General features: G+C 46.7%; 1 protein-coding gene across 1 annotated transcript; it reads left to right on the forward strand.

Moving 5' to 3' along the window:
* The first annotated feature begins 2,687 nt into the window (after positions 1–2,687).
* HGD (homogentisate 1,2-dioxygenase) lies at positions 2,688–20,164 on the forward strand. The gene is made up of 15 exons (XM_072345151.1): positions 2,688–3,005; positions 4,626–4,927; positions 8,649–8,720; positions 10,067–10,155; positions 10,974–11,079; positions 12,250–12,309; positions 12,486–12,577; positions 13,053–13,087; positions 13,973–14,052; positions 14,426–14,525; positions 15,816–15,940; positions 16,253–16,357; positions 17,448–17,574; positions 19,160–19,341; positions 19,929–20,164. The coding sequence occupies exons 2-15, from the start codon at positions 4,913–4,915 to the stop codon at positions 20,058–20,060; spliced, it is 1,320 nt and encodes a 439-aa protein (XP_072201252.1). The 5' UTR covers positions 2,688–3,005; positions 4,626–4,912; the 3' UTR covers positions 20,061–20,164.
* The last annotated feature ends 2,998 nt before the right edge of the window (positions 20,165–23,162 follow it).

Consider the following 23,162-nt stretch of genomic DNA (forward strand, 5'->3'; position numbering starts at 1 on the left):
ACTACTCAGCTGCTGGTATGCAGTTACCATGCAGGTGTATATGTGTCGTAACAGCCAATGCCCTGGTTTTTCACATTTCTTTTATGACTTTCATCATACATTGCAGCTGGAATCTCTGGGGTAGAGGCCATGTGAAGCCATGCATTGGACAAAGGTCATAAACCCAGAAAGGTAGCTGAAAAAACACTGCATGTTCTTAAAGCTCATTCTTCCACCATCGATTCATTTTGTTTATGAATCATGTTTATGTGATAGCAATTCATTGTGACTATGAATCACATTTATGATTCATACAGCAACAAAGACAGTTGCTATAACATTAATAAAGTACCTCTGTACTTAATATTTCATTAGATCTATATTTAAGAGCCCCTCCAACTAACTAAAGGAGTTGGCAAAGCTGAATCACAGAATCACTGAGGTTGGAAGAGGCCTCTTGAGAGCATCTAGTCTGATACCCCTGCTCAAGGAGAAACAACTGCAGCAAGTTGCCCATAACTAGGTCCAGTTGAGTTCTGAATACCTTCATCACTGGACAACACAAATAGCTCTTGGCAACATATTGCAGTGTAACACGTGAAGGATAACAAGACAATGGGGAATTATCTATGGATTTATGACTTACCTCTTAAGTTGGATAGGCTGGGTCAGAAGCACCACAGAAGTGTTGAAAAGCTTTCTTTTCTGCATTTCATATAATTTGGAGATCAATGAATCAAAAAGGCCAGAAACATTAGTTCAGCAGCATCTCATTGTGGTTTTCCCTGAATAGAATGGAAAAGCAAGGGTAGACAGACTAATAAGCTTTGAAACATTTGAGTTTCATGTCAAGTGAGTAAAATGATTACAGCATGTATTTCCTTACGTCAGAGAAGAAAAGAAGTAGCAAGTAGGTCTGCCCATATTTTGGAGGGCTGCTCCAAAAGTAATACCTCCTATTTTATTGTGTTAGCTCACAAAATCAGAGGTGGATGTTGGTGGTACGACACTAAAGGCTTAACCTTCCTGACAATATCCCATTACATTTTATTGCTGTGTGACAGCTGGCAGCAGAGGGGCAATCTGACAAACTGACATCTGACATGGAAATGTGGGTGAAGTAAAGGTGTGTCATTGAATTCACTCATGCAGAGAAAGTTGCACCTATTGACATTCATCAATGCTTGCTGAATGTTTATGGAGACCAGACAGTGGATGTGAACACACTGAGGCAGTGGGTGGTGGGTGTCAGTAGTGTCAAAAGTGACATGAAAGACAAGCCATGTTCCAGGTGGCCATGAAGAATTTGACAAGCACAGCATGTAGGCTCTTGTTCATTGCTGGCAAAAATGCATAGCTAGTGGTGTTGACTAGGTTGAAAACTAGTGTTCTGTAGCTGAGAATTTGTTCTATCAGATAGTGTTATTGTTGCTCTTTGTACCTGTTGTAGTTTTCATTGAAATAAATGGGAAGCATTAATTTCGGAGCATCCTACATAAAAAAACAAGGCCTTTATTTTCATCTGTCACACCAGAAGAAGACAAGTGAGCAGGACCTGTAAAAACCTATTGAGCAAAATGAAATATAGGTTCTCAAAAAAGAATGTACAATGGAATCCCGCTGCATGGCTCAAGAAGGGGGAAGGGGATTTTGAAGCCCCTGAAACTTTGTAACTTTGTTTTCCAAAACAGGTAATTCTTCAATGTCAGGAAATGTGAGATAGACTCTACCCTTAAATATTGTCTGGCAGGAAAGGAATCTCCAGAGTAGGTGTCAGGCACCGGGTACTTTATTTCTTTGGCTATGATGAATTGCTGTTCAGGGTTAGCTAAATTATTCGCAGCTCCGTTTGAGGTGGAGAATTCTTTGGTGCTGACATGATTTCTTATGGTAATACTAGAAGAGGCAGTAGTATAGAGAGAGCCTCCCTTAGCATATGGTAAGATGGAAATCAGTTAACTGAAAGCTAAAGAAGGCTAAAGAATTGACTTTAGAACTTGGAGACTGTTATGTCTATGTTCTTCTAACACAAGGGGGTCCAGGTCTATGGTTCAGACTTTCAGGTGCTACCAAAACAAAACAACCCATATTTCCAGTTGAACTTGTCCCCAGTGCACTCACATTGTAATATGAATAATTTTTTACCTGTTTTACAGCAAACATGAGCAATGCACTGATGCCTAACACTGCACAAGCAGGTTAGCTAAGTCTGTTCCTGGTGACTATGTGACATGACTTCTAGCTTCATTAAGCCAGAGGAGCAAAACTCATCCCCAGCAGAGCCTAAGTAAGGAACATTGGAGGCAGTAGGGGAATCTTGATCTCAAGCAGACAGAAACACCCACAGTCTGAGAAAGAATGGAACACTTCCTTTCTTGGATCATCTCTCCACAACATTCATTGTCTCTACTGGTTATGAGGCACCATCTCCTGACAGTGCTCTCAATTAATGTCTTGCATCTTTCCAGACAAGTCTTTGACTACATCTCTCAATCTCCATTTCCAAGTAATTTCCCCACAGCCCACGTCTCCCGAGATGCATCTGTGCTTGCTGTGTTTATGTTCACTCGGTGTTCACCTTGTGTGAAACAGCATGCAAAAGTGAATACAGACTGCCTCAAAACCTGTCAGCTACATGGACAAGCAATAGAAAAGCAATCAAGGAGCCGATGAGGTGCTGTGGACTTCCTTGGCCGTGGTGCTCCTGCTCCTGGAAGACAAGTATTGTAGGGACAGAGGAGGAGCTGCATCCAATTTTAGGCACCCCAATGTACTGACGAATGGCTGTAAGTTGAACTGTGACCAGACAAGATGTTCAGGGGTTGGAGCTTTCCTCTGATGAGAGATTGGGCTGGTTTGGCCTGTAAATGATGCAGCCTTGGGAGAACCAAAACCTGCGGGAAGGATACCAAGAAGTTAGATAGCACCTGCCTCTTCACAGTAGTGCATGATAAGGCATCTACCACCAACATGGGAAGACTGAGCTGCATAGAAGTTCAACTTTTTGACCACGAGACAACTGCCAGGTGAGGCTGTGCATTCTCCATTCTTAAAAGTCTTCAAAACAATACTGGTATGATCTCAAAGCTGACTTTGATTTAAGCTGAATATTGCTGTAGTGACTTTCTCAAGTCCTTCCTAACCAGAATTATTATGTTATCCTAAGGCCAGAGGGGATATCCAAGGCAAACTACCCCTCCCTTATCAATAACCACTGTCTTACAGAATCATAGAGTCATTAGTCTTGGAGAATACTTCTAAGATCATCAAGTCCAACCATCCAATCCTCACCATGCCCAGTAACCATGTCCCTCAGTGCCACATTTAGTTACTGAATAACTTCATGGATGGTAACCGAATCGCTTCCCTGAGCAGTGTGTTCCAGTGCCTCACCACTCCTTCTGAGAAGAATTTTTCCCTAACATCCAATCTGAACCTTCCACTGTGCAACTTAAGGCCACTAGCTCTCTCCCTATCCCTAGTTAAGTGGGAGAAGAGGCTGACACCCACCTCACCACAACCTCCATTTAGGGAGCTATAGAGACTATTAAAATCTTCCCTGAGCCTCCTCTTCCTTGTTCCTCAGCCACTCCTCATAAGGCCTGTGCTCCAGACCCCTCACCAGCTCCACTGCCCTCCTCTGGACACACTTCAGGGCCTCAATGTCTTTCCCGTAGCGAGGGGCCCAAAACTGATCACAGCACTTGACGTGTGACCTCACCAGAGCTGAGTACAGAGGGATGATTGCCTCTCTAGTCCTGCTGACTGCACTATTTCATATGCTCCATTCGCTCCTTCATAGCAGTCAGCCTAGTTTGCCGGGCAGCAGAGCTGGAGTCATCTTGTCATACTCCCAGAGAAGCGTTGTTGCAGAGTCTCTACCCAGCACATCTCCTTTCTCTGCAGACATTAAAAAGTGGCAGCTCTCAGTAGCCTCAGTGTTTTACTGAGGGTGGTGTGCGGAGGTTTTTGGAGCAGGCAGGCTACTAGCAGTTGTCCCTCTCACAGAGCACATTAACCACAGGGTCACATCTAAATCGGAAGGCATGCCTCCCAATGGAGCAGGCCACAGAAAGAAAGGAAAAAACATTGCTACTTTCCTTTTTTTTTTTTTTTTTTTTTTTTTTTTTTCTTAAGATAGAGGAGAATTCAAAGTAAGAAAAAAAAAATCAAATGAAATCAATTGATTTTATTTTTTTTTAAATTTTTTTAGTTTTTTTTCCCCTGCAACTTCTGGAAACGCAGAGTTGCTTTCATTAGTATTCTGTGCCACCTGCTTGCTTCTGCTCCTTCCTTGGCAACAGCTTTCCTGCCAAATATTAATATTTCAGAGTTCTGTAAGTTTTGCTCACCAGCTCTAATGGTAAAGTACAGAGCCATCCCTTCCCTCGGGCCCTGAAGTGCTGTGTAATGTTACCACACTGGTATCACTGACTTCACCAGCATGGGGATATGATCTCTTCTGTCCCCTAAGACCAGATACCACGTGGTTCAGAGGCATAATGAACAAAATGTGTGCTTATGTATTTAGAGGGTCATTCACCAAAATTGTGAGGGGTGTGATTTACAGTAGAGGCTCATAAATAAGTTGCAAAAAAATGACTTTTCTTTGTTCTTAATCACCTTGTCTTCTCACCCATGTGCAGGAAGCAGCAGTGACATTGTCCCCCTCGCTTCTATTTCTTATTTCCAAACCCTTCCCAGGACTGGACTAGGGGGAAGGCTGGTGTTTGATTAAACACAGACTGGGCTGAGCAAACAGAGCTCTCTTGGACTTTCTCACTTCCAGCCCGTGACCAGCTCAGCAGGGTTGATGCAGCCCTCCCGGCTGGACACACACACTCACGGACTTCTGAAACCACTTCAGGCTGCGTTGGCTATTTATCTGCTCAGGGTTTGCATCTGCTGACAAAGGAGGAAGACCAAGAGGACCATGACAAGCTTGAAGGTGAGGGGCTGTGGGGGCTGAGGGTGCTGGGGCTGCCTGCCCTTGACATCCCCTCTGTGCACCCTCACTTGGCACCAGAACTCCCTGGTGGGTGCTCCTGGAGGGGCTGGTGGAAGTGAAGTGTAGGATAGTGAGTTCTGCAGTTGAGGACTGGCAATAGGTTTTAGCTGGAGGTAATGTATCCCATTTAGTTTCAATGTATCTCCCTTTTGTGTTTTAAGGTGTGTTCAAAAGACCTCTCAAGATACAGGATTTTGCTATAATTCACACAAATGGGCTATTATCACTTTCTTCTCCTTTGGAAATCATTCTTGATCCAGCTGATCCTGTTCAGGACCTCTGCATTACCTTATTTGTTCTCCCCCTCTCCCTCTTGCCCTGCTGCCAGGAGGTGTTTCCCCCTCAGCCTATGAAATCTGGCCACTAACATCTGCCCAGCTGTTGCAACCCTGGTGCAATCTTTCCCAGTGGCCTAGGAAAGCTCCATCCTGGGTCAATGTCTCAGTGTAAATGGAAAACCCAGTGCTAGTTCCTCCTGACAAGTCATGCCCTCCTCTCCCAGCACAGAGTGAATTGCGAGGGCAGATGTTGTTCTATTGTTCATTTATAGGACAGCAATCTCAAATTTTGCCAGCACTTTTGTGGTATAGGGCACCAAGTCATCACTACAGTGGGTGAGGTCTCATCCCAGGACTGCTGTGCTGCTCCCCAAACTAAAGGGCTGACACTGTTGGGAAGCCCTTCTATTTTCACCCTCCTGCTGCCCCTATTTTCATTCATCTTCCTGTGGGTTTATCCTAAACATGCCAATGTTGGCCCCTCTGAGCTGGGACAAGGCAGTGAGCTGCTTGTGCAGAGATGAATGTTGCTTTCGTGTCTCCTGCAGCAGTAGCAGATAGAGAAATGTATTATGCAGCATTTGAAGAGGGGCCTTAATTATCTTGCAGCCCATGTGTTTGGACTTCAAATACATTTCTTCCCATCCCTGCTGTCTAATCTGGTGAACGAAAGGTTATGGTTTATAGGTCAGAGCGTGACACCCATTGCGAGCTCTCTGCTTTGCATCCCAGTTATTGCAATCAATGCTCTTTGCTGAATTTTTAATGCTGAGCTGCGCTTTCATCTCCCCTATTTTACTGAAAAGCAACAAAACAAAAACAAGGTGGAATCAGACATACTCCTGAGATCCTGTTTACATAAAAATCTATGGGATCATGAACAAAATAATGACAATAATTAAAAGCAGAATTGAAAGCAAAGGACCACAGAGAACTTTTTGTTCCACAGAGAAATCACCTGCCCAACTATTAAAAAAGTCCCTGATCAATTAGGAGGAGGAGCAGGGAAAGAGCAGCAGGTCACTGCCCTGGGCTGTGTCATGGAGAAGGGTTGATCATGAAGAAGGGTTGGTTGTGGAGAACAAGAAGTGGTTGTGGAGATGAAGGAGAGGTAAGGGAGAAGTAGATTTGGCCATGGGGAAGAAAGGTTTGCCATGAAGAACAGCTGATCACATGGAAGAAAGGTTGCAATGCCCCAAAACACCCCAACAGCCATCCCAACAACTGTGGCCGCACTCTGGAGGCAACAGACGAGGAAAGCCATTCTTGGTGAGGTTTTCAGCCTTCCTGAGCCAGGTTCAAAGCTGGATCTGAGCAGCAGTTTTCTCCTGCTGCAAAGCATCTGAGCCCTACGATGTTTTAATTATCCCCCAGCACTGGTTTACTTGGAAAATGAACCAACAGGCAAATAAAATCGCAAAAGGAAGATAAATAAATAAACAAAATCTCTACTCCCTGTCCAGAACGTGAGCATGCAAATAGCTTTAACTCCCCAGCCATGCACTTACACGTGGGAGCCTGTGCAGGGTGTTTTTTTTTTTGGCAAACCACATTGTGTTCTGTGCTGACCCCTGAAGGAAAGGAGAGGAGGCAACCATCCCCATGGGAATAGCAAAAGAGAGTGAGTGAATGAGAAAAGCCATGCCAAACAGCCAGGTAAAACCTGGAGCAATGAAACCTCGGGGCTATTAATCACCATCAGGGCATCGTCTGAGTCCTGCAGCTGCAGTCCTGCCCTCCATAGGGAAGTGTCTTTTTTTTTTTAGCCCTCGACACAGTTACCTGAGGACTATTTTTTCCTTAGCAGAGAAAAACTGTTTTGCCTGAACAATGATGCTGCAGCTTCTCCCTGCACTCCCCAGAAAAGACCCTCCTCCAGCTTTAAGCCCGAGTATTTTGCAGACAGGGGTGATGTTCCTCAAAGCAGTTGCATTAACCCTCCCTATGCTGAGCATCCTTTCTTGCCCCTTTCCTCTCCTGCTTACTGCCAGCCAGAGCTCCCTCCTGCCTCCACCCTTTGCAGCTGGTGAAGGAGAATGCAGTGGTGAGATGTGGATTCACTCTGGAACTGCTGCAGTTCCAGCAGATAGTGCTGCATTTCCTTTCAGAAGGAGGAAAAAGGAAAAAAAAAAAAGCAGGAATGTTCCATCACATTACCTTTGCCAAGGGTGGTTAGGTGGCCTGCTGCTTTGCATATCAATGTGCTTCGTGCAGAAGCAGGTGGAGAGCAGATTGTGTTAGGAGAGATCCATCCTCCCCAGTTCTACATAAAGCAGGTTTGGGTGAGGCAGGGCTTCTGGCCAGCGTGAGTCCCTCTGGGAAGGGACAATGTTTTTACAAATAGCTGACAGGCACCTGAGAAAAAACTCAGTTTTTTTTTCAGCAAAATCTGAGAACAGGGGGAAGAAATCCACGCACTGCAGTAACAAACCCAGTCCTACTCTGCTCAAGGCAACGGCAGCATTGTTCTGTCCAAGTTGGACAGCTGGGCAAGCACCTTGTTCCAACTCAAACGCACTCCTGCCTACCCTAGAAGATGAGGCTGCAGTAAGTTTTGTGCCAGGGGAGTGGTTTCCACAACGAAAGTAAAGCATTTTGAAAAGGTCGATCTGAAGCTGGGAGGTCTGAGCGAACAAGCTGCCTCCCAGCAGTACCACGAGCACCTTCAGGCTGTGTACGGAGAGAGGGACAGTAGGCAGCATGAATATTTAAGTCTGTTGCTGGGCCATGAGGCTGAGCCATTGATCGCAGCCAGAATACCTCTGCATTCATGCAGGATGCAGAGGGGCTGTGCTTCATTCTGTAGGATCAGAGGGGCTGCCTCACCCGGGGTCCTGCAGCCCCATCTGTGCCCTCACACAGAACTTGCTGGATGGGTCCCTCACCCGTACACTGCCCTAGGACCCTAGATGGTCACCTTAATTCTTGCTTGCTGCCGTGGTAGGCAGTTCACACCTCCACTGGGTTACACTCATTTAGGGCAAATCAGTGAGATGCTTAATTCCCAGCAGAGCCTCCCTCATCCCAGCTAAGTCCTGACCTTTCTTATGATGGCCATGGAGATGTGTCATGAGAATCACGCAACACAATGACCCTCAGTTTCAATCTCTGGCACAGAATGTCACCAAAATGTACATGCAGGTCCAACAGAAGAGCAGGTCCTGATTGTGTTTCTCAGCCTACCACAGGGCTTGCTAGTGAAACAGACTGGGGAGATGGGAAGATGGTGCACGGAAGCAAGCAAGCAGACCACTTGGGGCAAGTCTCAATGCATGCAAAGATTGTGGAGGAAAAAAAAGCACGGGGAAGGGATGGATGAGTTGTCTGGAGAGGTTTGACTTCTGTTTTCAAAACACTGAAGAACTGTGTGATTTACTTTACAGTACATGTCAGGATTTGGAAATGAACACGCTTCGGAGGACCCACGCTGTCCAGGAGCTCTACCAGAGGGACAGGTACAGAGCTTGTGAAAATGCTTAATTAAAAAGACACGGAGCAGAATGACTATCTGTTCCCTGGGCTTCTTTCTAAATTAATGTGTTTTCTTTCTCTCTGCCACAATGAAAGTCTTCAGGTGCCTCCCTTATGCAAGATGAGAATAATAAGACGCTGGCAAAAATCAGAATTAAATACTTCCCATTATGTTCAAGTTCCTTGTGAGACACCAAGTTTTGCTTGGGAGCTGCAACTTGCCTGGCTTTCCTCTGCTCAGCAGCAGCTTTAACAAAAGGATTTGGGAATGGAAGTGGCTTGGGCATGCTGGGTAGGAGGGAACTGGTGGGGACTGAGTCAGAGCAGAAGTCTGACTCTTAGCATAGGGACAGTGCACACTCCTGTGGATCTCAGCAGGCATGGATTTAATTCAGCGGGGTTACTGGCCTTTGGCAGGATGGCAGCTGCCCTCTATGAGCTGTCATAAGTGGGCAGATCTGTGGTTAGAAATAGACAACTTGAGAACACACTCGATTAAAACACAGTGTGCTGGATTGTTTTAATGGAGAATTCACTCCTCATTTGGTGCTACGCACTCAGTCCCTTCTTTCTGTGGGTGTCCTTATGGCGGCAGGAATTTCCAGGCCAGCTTTGCAGAGGTACCCCACCAAAGAGCACTCATCAGATCAGAGTTTGGGTTCAGCATGGAAAGCGTTAATAGAAAACCTGACTGTGAAGTAGATGGAAAATCTTCAATCCCAAGGGTGGATCCTTTCTCCACTGCAGTATTTATAAGACCAGCATCTGCAGTCGTGCTGGCTCAGACAAAAATGACAAGGGCTATTGATCCCCCTGCTCCACTGTGCACCCTTGCCAACAAGACAGAGGGACAGAGTGTGGAGGCTGGGAGATTTGTGCTGGGAGCTTTTCCTCTTACTGATTCCCCCTCACCCCCCCAGCAGGTGATGTGATGCTGCAGGGTGACCCAGCATGGCAGGGACAGGATTCTGGCCCAGAACCTGCAGAAGGGAGAGGGGCAGTGAACAGAGTATGGCTGCCAAAAAGAAAAAAAAGAGGCAAATTGTAATTATATACAGTCTGTAAGTGCTGGGAATAACACTGTTTCCTATGGTGCTCTCACTGCATTCTGGTGCTAGCAGCATGCTTCCACAGCCTATGTGCCTCCTGACGGCTGTGAGAGCTTCCAGGTGATGCTATAGAGGAATGGATTTTAGGCTGGGCTGGTACATATTGGGCATCCAGAACCCTGAAAGTGGGGATGTAGGGCTGCCTGGGCTGTTCACAGACTGAATGGGGTTGGGAGTGTCACACATCTTTCACTGCTGGTTCCTCTTTCTCCCCGCTGCAGAACAACCCACAGGTCTGCCCCTATGGCCTCTACGCGGAGCAGCTCTCAGGCTCAGCCTTCACCTGTCCCCGGGCCAGCAACAGGAGGAGGTACGATGGTGGTGCATGTGGGGATAAATCAGGACACATACAGGTGCCCTTGGATGCCTTGGGACACAGGGGCAGGACACTGACATCAGCCCTGGGTTGAGAAACCTTTGCTTTGGACAAACCAAGTGTCAGACATGTTTCTGAGGGGCTTCTGAGATGTCCATTCTTGGGCTGCCATTGCTCTCTATTAGAAGAACTCACCCTGCAAAGGGTAATGGGCTCCAGTGGTGCAGGATGACATGGTGAGCCTACCACTTTGCTGAACCTCAAAGGATTCAACTCGGCAGCTGAATCACACTAGGCAGGGGGCTGGCAGCTCCCACAGTGCTCAGGAAGAGACCTCCAGATAATATTCAGACAGTGACAGAGGCATGGGGGACTTCCTGTGGTGCTAGGAGGCCTCATCTCATGGGTTGGCCCAAAAACTTTGGCCCTATGGGTTTATGCAGTCATACAAAATGCTACTTTCAGTAATCCACCCAAATCCAGGTGTTGCCTGTGACCTTCTAGTTCCTGAAGCTCCCTTGGTCTTTTAGTTAGCTAGTATGCTCATCCTTGTGCTGCCTGAACTTCAGTCTTTATGTAGCCTTTGTTCCCACCCGAGAAATAGCTGTATTTCAGTTACAGATATAACAAAATCCCTCTGGAATCCCCCTACCTCTCTGGAAGTCTCTGACTGTGAGACAACATTCAATATTTAATATACCACTTGCTCCAGTGGCCACCAACACTAATATTCCTCCTGCCCACTGGGGTTCATTCATGCAGAGGACCTCACCTCTTCCCCAGCCTCATCCCATCCCTGTCCCTCCCCACAGCTGGCTCTATCGGATCCTGCCCTCCGTCTGCCACAAGCCCTTTCAGCCTCTGCACGAGAGCCACCTGACACACCACTGGGATGATGTGGAGCCTGACCCCAACCAGGTAACCTTACACCCTCCATCTGGGGAGGGGGACAGCCCTTGGTATGATGTGGGTTGCAGAACGCGGGCTGCTCCATCATCCTACTGCATCAGTGGCTCATGCTGGGGCCTACACTGCCATCACCTCCTGTCAGGAGGCTGCTGTCTGCCAGCCTGTTCCTCTGTAGCCCTCCTGGGAAATCAAGCCCCGTTCTGGAGAGGCACAGCATTCGTTTCCCTCTGTTACGGCCTTGCTATCATCTTTAATCATTATTTCTTCCCTGCCAGCCCCAGGACATTTAGCTCTGCTAATCTGCCTCTCTCCTCCCGTTGTGCTCCTCTTGACATAACCTCGTGCTCATTGATTTCAGCTCCTCCCTTTCCTGATGCATTATCATTAGCCATCCTGCAGCCTCCCGATGGCTTGCCCATTTGTCTAAATACTTCCCTGGTTCTGCTGAAACACGTTTTCCAGCCACTGACCGAGCAGAGGTGACAGGCTGCTGTTTAGGTTCCTGTAGTTTTCCTTCCCAAATACAGCTCAGCTGCAGCTGTGCAGGCTTCCAGCCCATCTTCAGCTCCCCATGGCATTCTGTGGTTCACCTAGTTCACACCACAGCTTTCCCCACTGTCATCCATCTAAAGGGATTACTGTGTAGAGCCATCAGCCATTCCCATCCTGCTGATCTCAGGTGCTTGGGTGAATTTGTACCAAAATCCCTCCTGCAATGGGCTCGTGACTGTGGCAACTGATTCTGAAGAGACCCTAGTGATACTCCTTAGTGGTAATAAACACACTGGGGACTCCTCTGGCACCTCCTGCCTAGGGGTCCCACTAGGCCTTGGGAGGAAATTCCCTGCTCTCAGCAGTGTTGTTAGGAATAAAGGAACAGACAGCTTTTAAATAGGATTTAAACACAAAACGAAACAAACAAACAAACCAAAGAACCCACCAACCTTGGCTCTCACACAGGCCATCCAATTGCTTTACAAAATTATGACTCAAAGGGAAAGAGCTCCATAAATCAAAAGAAACCTGCAGACCAAATTAAGCAAGGCGAAGAGGAAACAGAAGCAATCTCAGCAAGTAGAGGGCAATAGGGAGGGGAAGCAGGCTGCTTCCTTTTGAATTGCCATCCTTTACCTTATAATCACCTTGTTCCCTTCTTGCTTTCTGTTTCCTGCAACCTAGCTGAGATGGAAGCCCTTTGAGATCCCAAAAGCCTCCCAGAACAAGCTGGACTTTGTGAGCGTAAGTTGGGGTGCTGGGACTTTGGATTTCAAAGACAAGTCAACAGCATATTTGGTCAAAGCCAAAAGTGGTGAGGCAGTTGGCTGATACCCAGCCAAGGGATGGGATGAAGCAGGATGGGGCTGCACATCCTGACTGCCTGACACTCACACCCAAGGCCTGGGGTCTGCCCACAGGGACTGCACACTTTGTGCGGAGCCGGAGAGCCCCGAGGACGCAACGGTATCGCCATCCACATCTTCGTCTGCAACACCTCCATGCTTGACAGGTCAGGGACTGGTTGTCGGAGGCTGGGCTGAAGGAGGGAGATGGATAAAAGGATGCAGGGAAAGGAGATGTCATGGGCCTGAGGCTCTTGTGCCAGGGACCAGTGCTCCTTGGAGGTGAATACAGCCGCAGGAGACCATCACTACCCATTGTCTAAGGCTGATTCACCCAAGGCTACAGAGATAGCACCAAGGTGGGAAAAGAACCTGCTATCAGGCTGTACACATCAAACCTACACCTGCCTGTGCATCATCTCCCCTAACCCATGTGTTGCATTTCTGTTGGTCTCCCAGCTCAAAACTCCCCTGCTAATACCATGGTCTGGTCCCGGGCCTGGGCACTCTGGTCTGGGTGACACTGCTTGAGCAGAAGTTGGACCAAGTAACCTCCAGAGGTCCAAGTCCAGCTGTGCTGTGATTCTGTAAGAGCATGTGTACAAGTGAAACCTTGACCTTCATGTTCTCCTTTTCCTTTAGATGCCTTTATAATTCAGATGGTGACTTCCTGATTGGTGAGTCAATGCTTCGGCTTCTCCTTTCTCCTGCAGGGCATATCTGGGTTGCCACCTGCCTGCTTATTTCCTCCTTCAAAGCCAGAGCCTGGCAGCCATCTTCAAAGACTTGAGGAGGGATAAGTTCACTCACATACCACCCAGATCTGGTGTTTTGGCAATAGCTGGGCTTTCAGGCTTGTCCCATCACTGCCAAGCAGCACAGAAGGGGCACACCCATGCCAGAACACATTGTTCCTTTTGAGCGGTGACCCAGCTCCCCCAGCCTGGCTATCAGAGATCCCTTCCCAGATCACTAGCAGGCACACACTGGAGGTTATCTGGAAAAACATAAGCTCTAGAATTTCTGAACAGCTTATTGCGAATTGCCTTCACTGCTTCAGTCCAAGATCATTTGGCATGGTAGCTTAGCTCCCGCACTCTGCCAGCCTCAGGCAACCAGACTGCCACGATGAGAGCTGAGCTTGGCACATGGAAGAGCATGCATGCAGAAAAAATACTCTGCACGGCATCACAAGACCAAGAGCCTGATATTTACCTGCATCTTTTTTGACCAGTGGACAGAAATGCTTCCAGGCCCCCAGTGGGAACATTTCTCTTATGAAATGTTGTTCATGCCCACCTCCCTTAGTACTTGAGGTGAAAGGGCAGGTTTTGTAAATCTGTCAGATTTCCAGGTCAAAATGTGAGTGATTCAATGCCAAAAAAAGCCAAAGAAAGTACTGCAGATATTAGTGGAACACTACCTGTGATCTCAGAAAGCAGGAAGAATAAGCTATTACCTAGCTAATGCAGTTGTTTCCTTCTAAGGGGACTGAGAAGAAGTCATCACACACAGTGACAGCCTGCTCCTTTATCTCTTCTACCTCCATTTTATTTCCACAGTGCCCCAGCAAGGAAAGCTTCTCATCACAACTGAGTTTGGGAAGATGCTAGTGGAGCCCAATGAAATCTGTGTTATCCAGGTAAGGGCTGTGGTTAGCTGGAGAGCCCGTTGTTGGAGCAAGCAGCTAAAACCTGAGCTCTGTGTGGTTTATGCTGAGCTATGTGGGGCTGGAGGGACCAGAGAAACCCAGCTGAAGCCAGTTCCATCATGTAGCAGAGCCCCAGGTGGAAGATGACACCCATTCCAGGTGGAGAATGCAGTGGCATCCAATTCAAAGAGCAGCACCTCACACACTGCGATGTGTGGCCACAGAAGGTCACAGTGTGTAGGCAATCTGAGGGCCTGCTAGAGGCAACCAAAGCCACAGAGTGTTTGGCATGTCCTGCATTGAGTTGCTTTTGGTTTGTTAGCCAAGTACAGGGATGATCCTGGTTTCTTCCTTTCTTTTCCAGCAAGGAATGCGTTTTAGCGTGGAGGTGTTTGGAGAGACCAGAGGCTACATCCTGGAAGTGTACGGGGCACACTTTGAGCTACCTGACCTGGGACCCATTGGTAACCATCTCCCATCAGACCTACAGAGCAATCCAAAGGGAAAGAGTTAGGAATTGCCAATCTATATCTTATCTCCATGTAATCCATCCTCCCATGCACACATTCCTCCCTAAAGGCAGTTTCCATCCTGGCACTGTTATTCCCACTGAAGGCCTGTGAAAGCACCTCATAGCCATAGTGAATCTGGAGCTGTAGAACCCACAGGTAGGAGCCAATCCAGCCTGCAGCTCCTGGCTGGGCCCCACTCCAGCATCTGCCCCATGCAACATGCTCTGTACAGCTTTTTCCACACTGAATCTACACAGATTTTTTCACCAGCTTTCCTTTTAGCAAGTTGGGATTGCCTGCCTTCACCTTGCTTCTTGTGCTATGTGCCTGCTCCACTTGATTATTGCTATTGTTACACCTGCCTGCTCGTGGGAAGTTTTCCCATTAGGTAATTTTTTCAGACACTGTTGGAGAGGAGGGTTTTTTGGTCTCCAGAAGGCAGGCATCTATTATAACATTTACTTGCTGGAGAAAAGGAAACGAGTGCCCTTGCCTGTAGACCTTTTCAGGAGACGGTAATTATGAGAGCTCCTCTCCTTACCACCTACCTGCCTTCCCCTCAGAGACTAAGACTCTTTGTATTTCATTCTTATTTTATTCTAACTTCACTTTTCACTTGAAAAATGGCAGCTGGAGAAAAGCACTGACTGTTAAACCTTAGCAGTGGGTAGTAATGTCTTGCATTTTTATCCAAGAAACTCAAAACACTTTGTAACAATAATGCTAATGAGAAGAAGAAGAATATTGCAGCGCCCATATGGTGCTTTGCATTTTGAAAATGCACTCCTCACATTAACCAACCCTCAGTATGCCCAAAGTCTACAAGTATCACTAGCCCTCATTTTATTCCTTTTTTGTTCAGAAAAGTCTTATGCTCCCTCATGACACGCTTCTGCATTTCTAAGTGTCCAAGCAGCAGGATGTCCAGCAATAGAGAGCAATTCATCCTCTATATTTCTTTACTTTTTATTTTTGCTTAATTCCCAACATCTACACATCTTTAGTAGAGGTTGAAGGACTAATACTGTTTAGGAAAGAATGGAGGGAGGCTTATCTTAGTCACATAAGGGAGCGTGGACCTAAATGCTAGGACATGTTACAGTTATCTACTTATAGAAGCCAAAGAAGCACATGAATCTTGAAGGTTTCATGATGGACCCAGAAGTGTGGTCAGTCCCAACGCAGAAGGGCACCCACAGAGCCCTGTTGCCCAACAAGCTCTTACATTTCTTTCTTCTGCAGGAGCCAACGGCCTGGCGAACCCACGTGACTTCTTGGTGCCAGTAGCGTGGTATGAGGACCGGAGAATTCCAGGGGGCTACACAGTTATCAGCAAGTACCAGGGCAAGCTGTTTGCAGCCCAGCAGGTAAGGAGGCCATAGGAAAACACTGGAGCAACCACCAGTGCATGTTGTCTCAGGCACTGCTTTGGCACTCAAACTTCTTCAGAGACGGAGCCCTGGAGGGAGGGTTAAGGCTCTCCAGGTGGGAGCACTGAGGAAAATCATGTCCTCGCAGCATCAGGCTGTGCCTGAAGGCCTTTGTGCTCCAGACTGTCAGTACACTTCTCATCAGCACTAAACCTATTTTAACTTGAGAAGGGGCAGCACCCTGTGCGTGTGCAGAAAGGTGGAGGGTTGTGTGTGGTAACATTCTCTCTGTCCCTATTGCTTTGATAGGAATTCTCCCCCTTCAACGTTGTAGCCTGGCATGGGAACTACACACCATACAAATACCATCTGGAAAACTTTATGGTCATTAATTCTGTCGCTTTTGACCATGCGGTAAGTTCAGGGGCAATTAAGGCAGAGCAAAGCTTTGTGGATGCTGTACCATCAGAATTCACCCAGAGCTCCAGGGTCCCTGTGCCTGTTAAAAAATACCTTATGCTATAAGAAACAGTGTGAGATCTGTCACATTTGTTTTCCTGGGCCTCAAACAAGCCCTTGCAAAAAAAAAGAAGACAGCCTCCTTAGTGGTGCAATGACAGAACTGGAGGTTGATCAGCTTCCTAAACAGCTTAGCATAGAAAGCCTGCTCTCTGGAAGAGGGCTGAATACTGAAGCCAGCATGCACCGTGAGACACAGAGAAAAGACACACACTTAAAATTCTTGTTCTTTATTGCAATGATACAGGCTCCTTCCCCTGGTTCGTCTGAGCCCTTGAAACACATTCCAAGAGCTGGCAGCTCTCATTGCAATAATTTCTAGATCTTATGGAAAATAACTAAAGCCAAAATCAACGTGAGCAGCTCTTCTAAAAAAGAAACCAGCCCAGTGGGAGAGGTGCCCACAGCCGTACCATCTCCTGGCACTGCTTCCACAAGTGGGTGTGCGAGGAGACAGAAGCACCGCTAGTGAAATAACCAGCAGAAAGCATTGTTTAATCTCTGAAATAACCTGCCAGGAGAAAGATAGGTTTGGGATCAAAGCCCAGAAAATCACTTTACTGGAGTGGAAACTTCAAAAATCCTTGAAGCAAGCCACAATTTATCTGCACTCTGTTCTCCCTGTTAGTCAGCCACTGGTGCTGTGAGGCGAATACCCCAGTAGGATGTTGTGCTCCAAAAGCTGCCAAGAAGGAGGTTTCATGGTAGGAGCGCTGGAGACTGCTCCTGGAGTCGCAGTGCTGCATCCCAAATCCCAAGGATACCATGCTTGCTCACCCTCCCTCAGCTTTCTCCTCTACACAAGGGGGATTTTTGACCCATTAGAGTGAGAAGGGAGGGAAAGCAAAATTATTTTGGGATCCTCACATTGAAGAAAGCAGGGAAAGGCCAAGGTCTGCTATGCATATTCATACCCAGCTTTATCGATGGGGTGACCCGAGTCATGCTCTGTTTGATGCTTTCTGCTTTGTTGTTTTTTTTTCAGGATCCATCTATCTTTACCGTCTTGACAGCCAAGTCGACCCGTCCTGGAGTGGCAATCGCTGACTTTGTCATATTCCCCCCACGATGGGGGGTTGCCAACAACACCTTCCGGCCACCTTACTACCACAGTATGTCTGTCTGGTCTTTGTGGGTTTTGTTTGAGTGCAGAGGCACAGAAAAACCAAGCCTCCATTTATCTGAAAGCACACGCAGTGAAAAAGTCTCATTTGTTGCCCTTGGCAAAGTTACACACAGCTTCTTGGAGTCAGTGAGTGCTCCTTGAAAAATGAACAAAACCAGAGATGTTCTCATTTGCAGAATCTCAGGAAAAGTCAGAGGTGATGGGCTGGTTGTGCTTGCATAGGTGGTTGTGCCTGTACCCAAGGGGCTCCCGCTGAGATGGCATGCACACTTAAACTGGCACTGCATGAACAGGTCAGATACTGTCCTGCCATCCAGCCATGAATCACAGAACTCATTAGGTCATGAAAGAATGGGAGAATGGAAAATATGACAACACACGTGGAATAAAGCACTGTGACAGCTGCCCATGACCTAGTAGGGCCAGCTCAGGGTTGCAGTGGAGGGCTGAATTGGCTCTCCTGAGCCTCTCTTCACTGCTGCACAGTGGAGGCGGTACCACTGGCATTTACAAAAGCCAGAGGAAGGAACTATTCACCAGCCCATTCTCCCCAAGTGATAGGATGAGTTACGTAGTGGGCACATCAGTAATGAAGCTCTCACAGCCTGTACTGTTCCCTGAGTGCTCCAAGCACAGCATTTGAGCAAGTTCAATGAAAAGCCTGTACAATCGACTCCTACAGGAGATGCTGACAACATGGGATGAAAATAAATGACTGTTTGCATACATTTTTAGGCCAACTGTGCTCTGAGCTAAATTAGTTTTGTTGTTAAATTTTTCAGGCCTCAGGTTGTACTTAACAAAGACAGAACTAGCGGTTAATCGGGGCTATATATAGCAGAGCTGCAGAGGCATGTCCTGGTTTTGCAGCAAACTGACCACTCAGCAGAAAGCTGCCATATTGTTTAGTCACATCAGATCTACTAAAGCTGGAAGGCTGCAATGGCAGTTGTTAGCATACTTTCTTCAGAGGGAGTATAACTAATAACTCCTGCATTACTGGATTTGGCCATCTGTAGCTAAGTTAGGTTACATCAAGGGATTCTTCCTCAGGGAAAGACAGAATTTGTCTCCTTGTCTTTGTGCACACAGTGGCTCTGCTCTTGAGAACTAAGCAGATCCTGTGTGCATCAAAAGCATAAGGTACTGAAGAATCTGGCTGCACTGGAGTGGCAGAAGGACACAGAACAAAGTAATTGTGTTTCCAGCCTGGGACAGCATACCAGTTTGTCTCACCACGGCATTTGTGCCTCAGTACCTATAACACAGGGATGATTACTCTGATTACCTTCGAGAGCTTTCAGATCTCTAATCTGAGTCTGTAAATACCAAGTTACCCATAAAGTCTGTATGCAGCTTCAACGTTCATACAGCTCAAAGTGGCAGGAAAAACACAGGTCTGCCCGCATCAAAACCTTTACCACTTTGCAAGCACTGCCTGTAGCATCCCTGCTGTCTTCTCCTGTGCAGCCATGCTTATTAACCTCCACCTCCCATACTGCTCGGTTTGTGGGTTTCAAGGAGATCTCAGCTCCTGTTGTGTCACAAACTCTTCTCTATGCCTTCCTTAGGGAACTGCATGAGTGAGTTCATGGGGCTCATCAAAGGCCATTATGAAGCAAAGGAGGAGGGCTTCCAGCCTGGAGGGGCCAGCTTGCACAGCATGATGACTCCACATGGACCAGATGCTGACTGTTTTGAGAAGGCAAGCAAAGCCAAGTTGGAGCCTGAGAGAGTTGCAGAAGGGACTATGGTAAGGAGCCTCTAAGGTTTTGTACCCAGCACAGCATACTGCTGCTGACACACACAAAAAGCATAGCTTCCTAAAAGCAAGGTGGAAAAGCTGTTGGACCAAATTGCTGTAGCATTCATATCTCTCTGACTGATCAGACATGAGATGTGACATCTTTGATCATCTGACCAGGTAAGCTGTTGCCTGAGCAGGAAGCTGGGAATTTTCATTCTGATTAACTTAAATTTTGTCTGATGCTATGGACAAAGAAGTCAAACCCACAGCTGTCTTCCTTTCTTACTCCCTAAAATAAAATTATGATCACCGACGGGTTCAGAGCCAAAGCTGTTTGAGCAACCTGGCTTTCAGGGTATGCAGAGTGCGAAGTCACTCCTGGGACCTGGCTAACACCAGCACTGTAGCACCAGCTCTGAAGAGATGTGCCTATCTCTGCTGGGAGTTGCTTTCTCCCCCTGGGCTGATCAGGTTGGATGCAGAGTTTGGCAGAGCTGGACCATGTGTACAGCTCCTTTTTGTGCTAGAGTAGAACCCCCTTGCCTGGATTCAGACTCTCCCTTGGCCTAACCTTCCTTTCCTGTTCCCACCAGGCCTTCATGTTTGAATCTTCCCTCAGTATGGCTGTAACTGACTGGGGCCTCAAAACCTCCAACCGCCTAGATAAAAACTACTACAAGTGCTGGGAACCTCTGAAAAGCCACTTCAACCCTAACTGCAAGTAAAGAGATGGATTTGTTGCTTGAACGAAGACAGGGAAATCCTGCACACCTGTATGTGGCAGCACAGTCAATTCAGACAAAGAGTGCAGAACGGCATTTCCTGCAGCCACCAAGTCATCAAAATGACCATGCCTATGTAATTCAGGAAACAAAATGAAAACCACTATTTTTAGCTTTCAAATACCCAATTAAAGCTATCCTGGTGCCACTCTGCAGCCAAAATACTTGAGTGTCTCTCATCCCATGCAGTTGGTATGAATGTTGTACTGCTATGGATGCAAGGTGAAAGCCATCATTCCAAGGGGCCCTGACTACATGGTATGATGTGCCTTTCATAGGGAGAAGCTGAAGATCAGTGAGGCATTTCATGCCACCTGCAAAGGAAGACTTTTCCAAACAGAGCTGAAAGCTCTATCAGATGTAAGCCTCCTACCAGAGCAGGGCATTTCAGCCTGCTGGGCTGTGAATGGTTGCCAAGAGCCCTTATGGTCGAAAAAGCATTCTGCAGATTAGAAAAGGTCAGAGAATCCAAAGCGCTTCACTGCTAATTAAGGGAAAGCTTCCTTTTCAATCTTATTTTAGCAGTCCATCAACATTGACTTCTTCATCAACAATTGATGAGGTCTCTTTTATGAAGAACCTCAAAAACCACAGGAATACTCAAGCCTCACCCCTAGGTGGTGAGTTTGAGCCACTCTCCTGTTCCACAGGGTGCAGGCAGAAAAGGAAACCCCAAACAAGTATGCTAGGAATGAGATGCACAACCAACCTTCAGGCCTCTGCCTTAGTGCACACCCTCTTCCTCGTAGCATCAAAACAGCACGTGGAAGTGTCAGATTTAGTCAGACAGGTATTGCTAAATGCTGGTGCCAAGCAACTCGCCTCTCAGATCCTAAACTAGTTTGCTTATAATCCATGCTCAGCTCTTCTTCTGAGGGAATTGATTTCTCCTACTGAAAACTAAAAAGATTGGCTCCATGTTTCTGTCTAGGATGTGAAACTGTTACTAAGTTTGGTACCAGGAGGATCTGTGCTTCCTACTTCTCCAAAGGAACGATCTTCCATTTCCCAAAAGAGAAGGAAATGCAGAGCTGGAACACCTAACTTCAGTCAGTTATGCACATCATCAGACTTGGATCTATACCAGATCCTTCAGGGAAGAAAAACATCAGTTTGGAGCAAAGCACTACGTTATATAACCTTTAAAATAGCCAACTCAGAAGACAGTGATGAGGAGGCTCCATTTGTCAGAAAAACAGACTTAATCAGACTGGTCCAGGGATAAATGAGGTCTAAATGTTTCACAAGCTGAGAGGAAAAGCTTGTTCTCTGTTTGGGCCATAAATTATGATCCAATTACCTGCAGACTTGGGTTTCTCTTGCTCCAGAATTATCACTGAAGCAGAAATGAGTGGTTACATGTCAGTCAAGGGTAAAATTCCATCAGGCACGCTGATCCTTCTGTCTTCTCTCTTGGTTTCTGAAGGGAAACACCTCTCTCCATCCCCTGCTCACCCAGCACCACTGCTCCCAACTACCCACCTCACTTCCAGCAACGTGTGCTTGTTCCTCACCAAAACCAAAAACCTAACAGCCTAGGGAGTTTTCCAAGTAGCACAAGAGAAAAATAGGGCAGCCTTCCTCCAGGCACCATGCTCAGACCTCCAGGGATGTAGCATCACACACTCCTGTCTGCAAAGGCACAGCCACAGCAATGCAATGAAGCAGCCGAAGGCCGGCCTAGAAGACCAGAGGTGCTGCTCCCACCCACAAACCATCCTGAACAATTTGTTCAGCTGGCCTAAAACAATACAGCTGCAAGGCAGAATTTACATGTGTGGCAACTGAAGTTCCAATTAGCTGAGGAAATGAGAAAGTGGGAGATCAAATTAGTTTGTGGCAGCAGGAAGGCAGTTAATTTACAATGCTCAGACAAGCAATTATTTCTTTCCCTACATATCACATTCTCCATGTATTGATGCTTCTTCTCTTGCACTGACCCACAGCTGTATTTTGTAGAATCATTTGCAATAACCTTTTAGAAACAGTTCTGCAAAGGGAATAACTGAGGTGTGCTTTAGTTATGGCAGCAGAAGAGCAAGTTGCAGACAGGTGCAGAGGGCTTGCTGGGAGCACATATAGGATTAGAAGAGATGTTAGGAAGCCCTCTGGGCAGTCCTGACCACTCAGCTCTAGGAGACCCTGTTTGAGCCAGGAAGAGGACAAGATGACCTCCAGCAGTCCCTTCCAAACCCAGCTGTTCTGTGAAGAGGTTCAATAGTTTGCTCAGATGGAGGGAGACTCCAACTGGCCTGTACTAACATCCTAATCAAAGCAGACAGAATGCCTACTAGAGCTGACCTGCTTTGCAGTCAGTAATGTAGGCTGCACTCACAGCAGAGGATTTGTAACTCATGTTTAAGGCTGCTTTTTTCATATTGACCTCAACATTCAGGAAAAAAAGCTCCTTTACACCATCTAAAGAATGGGGGTTGTTTGGACTGCGATGGCACCTAGAGGCCATCTGAGAATCCAAGTCCAAGTTAAGATCTTTTCCTCACACTCACATTTCACTACCTTGTGGTGACAATTCTGTAGATACCCTACAGCAGTTGACCAGGGCAGAGAATAAGCAGAGGAGATACTTTCACAGACACAAGGTTCAGTTATGCATTATGCTTTTTAAATATTTATTATAAATATCACAGCTTGTTTCCAGGGGTGAAATGGAATTCTCCTATACTGCAAAGGAACCACTGCCAGAAAGAAGCACCTCATCTTTTTAGTTCTTGATCCTCTACACAGGAATCCCAACATTTGTGGTAATGCTGTTAGTCACATAAAAAGCGACAATGTACAGCTCACTATTTCCAACACTGGTACAGTAATTTTACTTCAAATATAGGGTGTTTTCAGGAAAGGAAAAATCAACTTACTGAGAACAGGCAGGCAGCCTCCTAAATAATTAATCAGAATACAGAACAGGAGTTGTCTATTACCTGGTTTGGGCAAACTATATAGTCAAACCAACAACAGAAGTACCCAGTAAATGAGCAATTGTTCTTTAGGAAACTGTGTAGGGGTTGCTTTATATTTCAACCTGTT

Source organism: Excalfactoria chinensis, chromosome 1, assembly GCF_039878825.1.
Source record: "Excalfactoria chinensis isolate bCotChi1 chromosome 1, bCotChi1.hap2, whole genome shotgun sequence".
In the NCBI taxonomy this organism is placed as follows: domain Eukaryota; kingdom Metazoa; phylum Chordata; class Aves; order Galliformes; family Phasianidae; genus Excalfactoria; species Excalfactoria chinensis.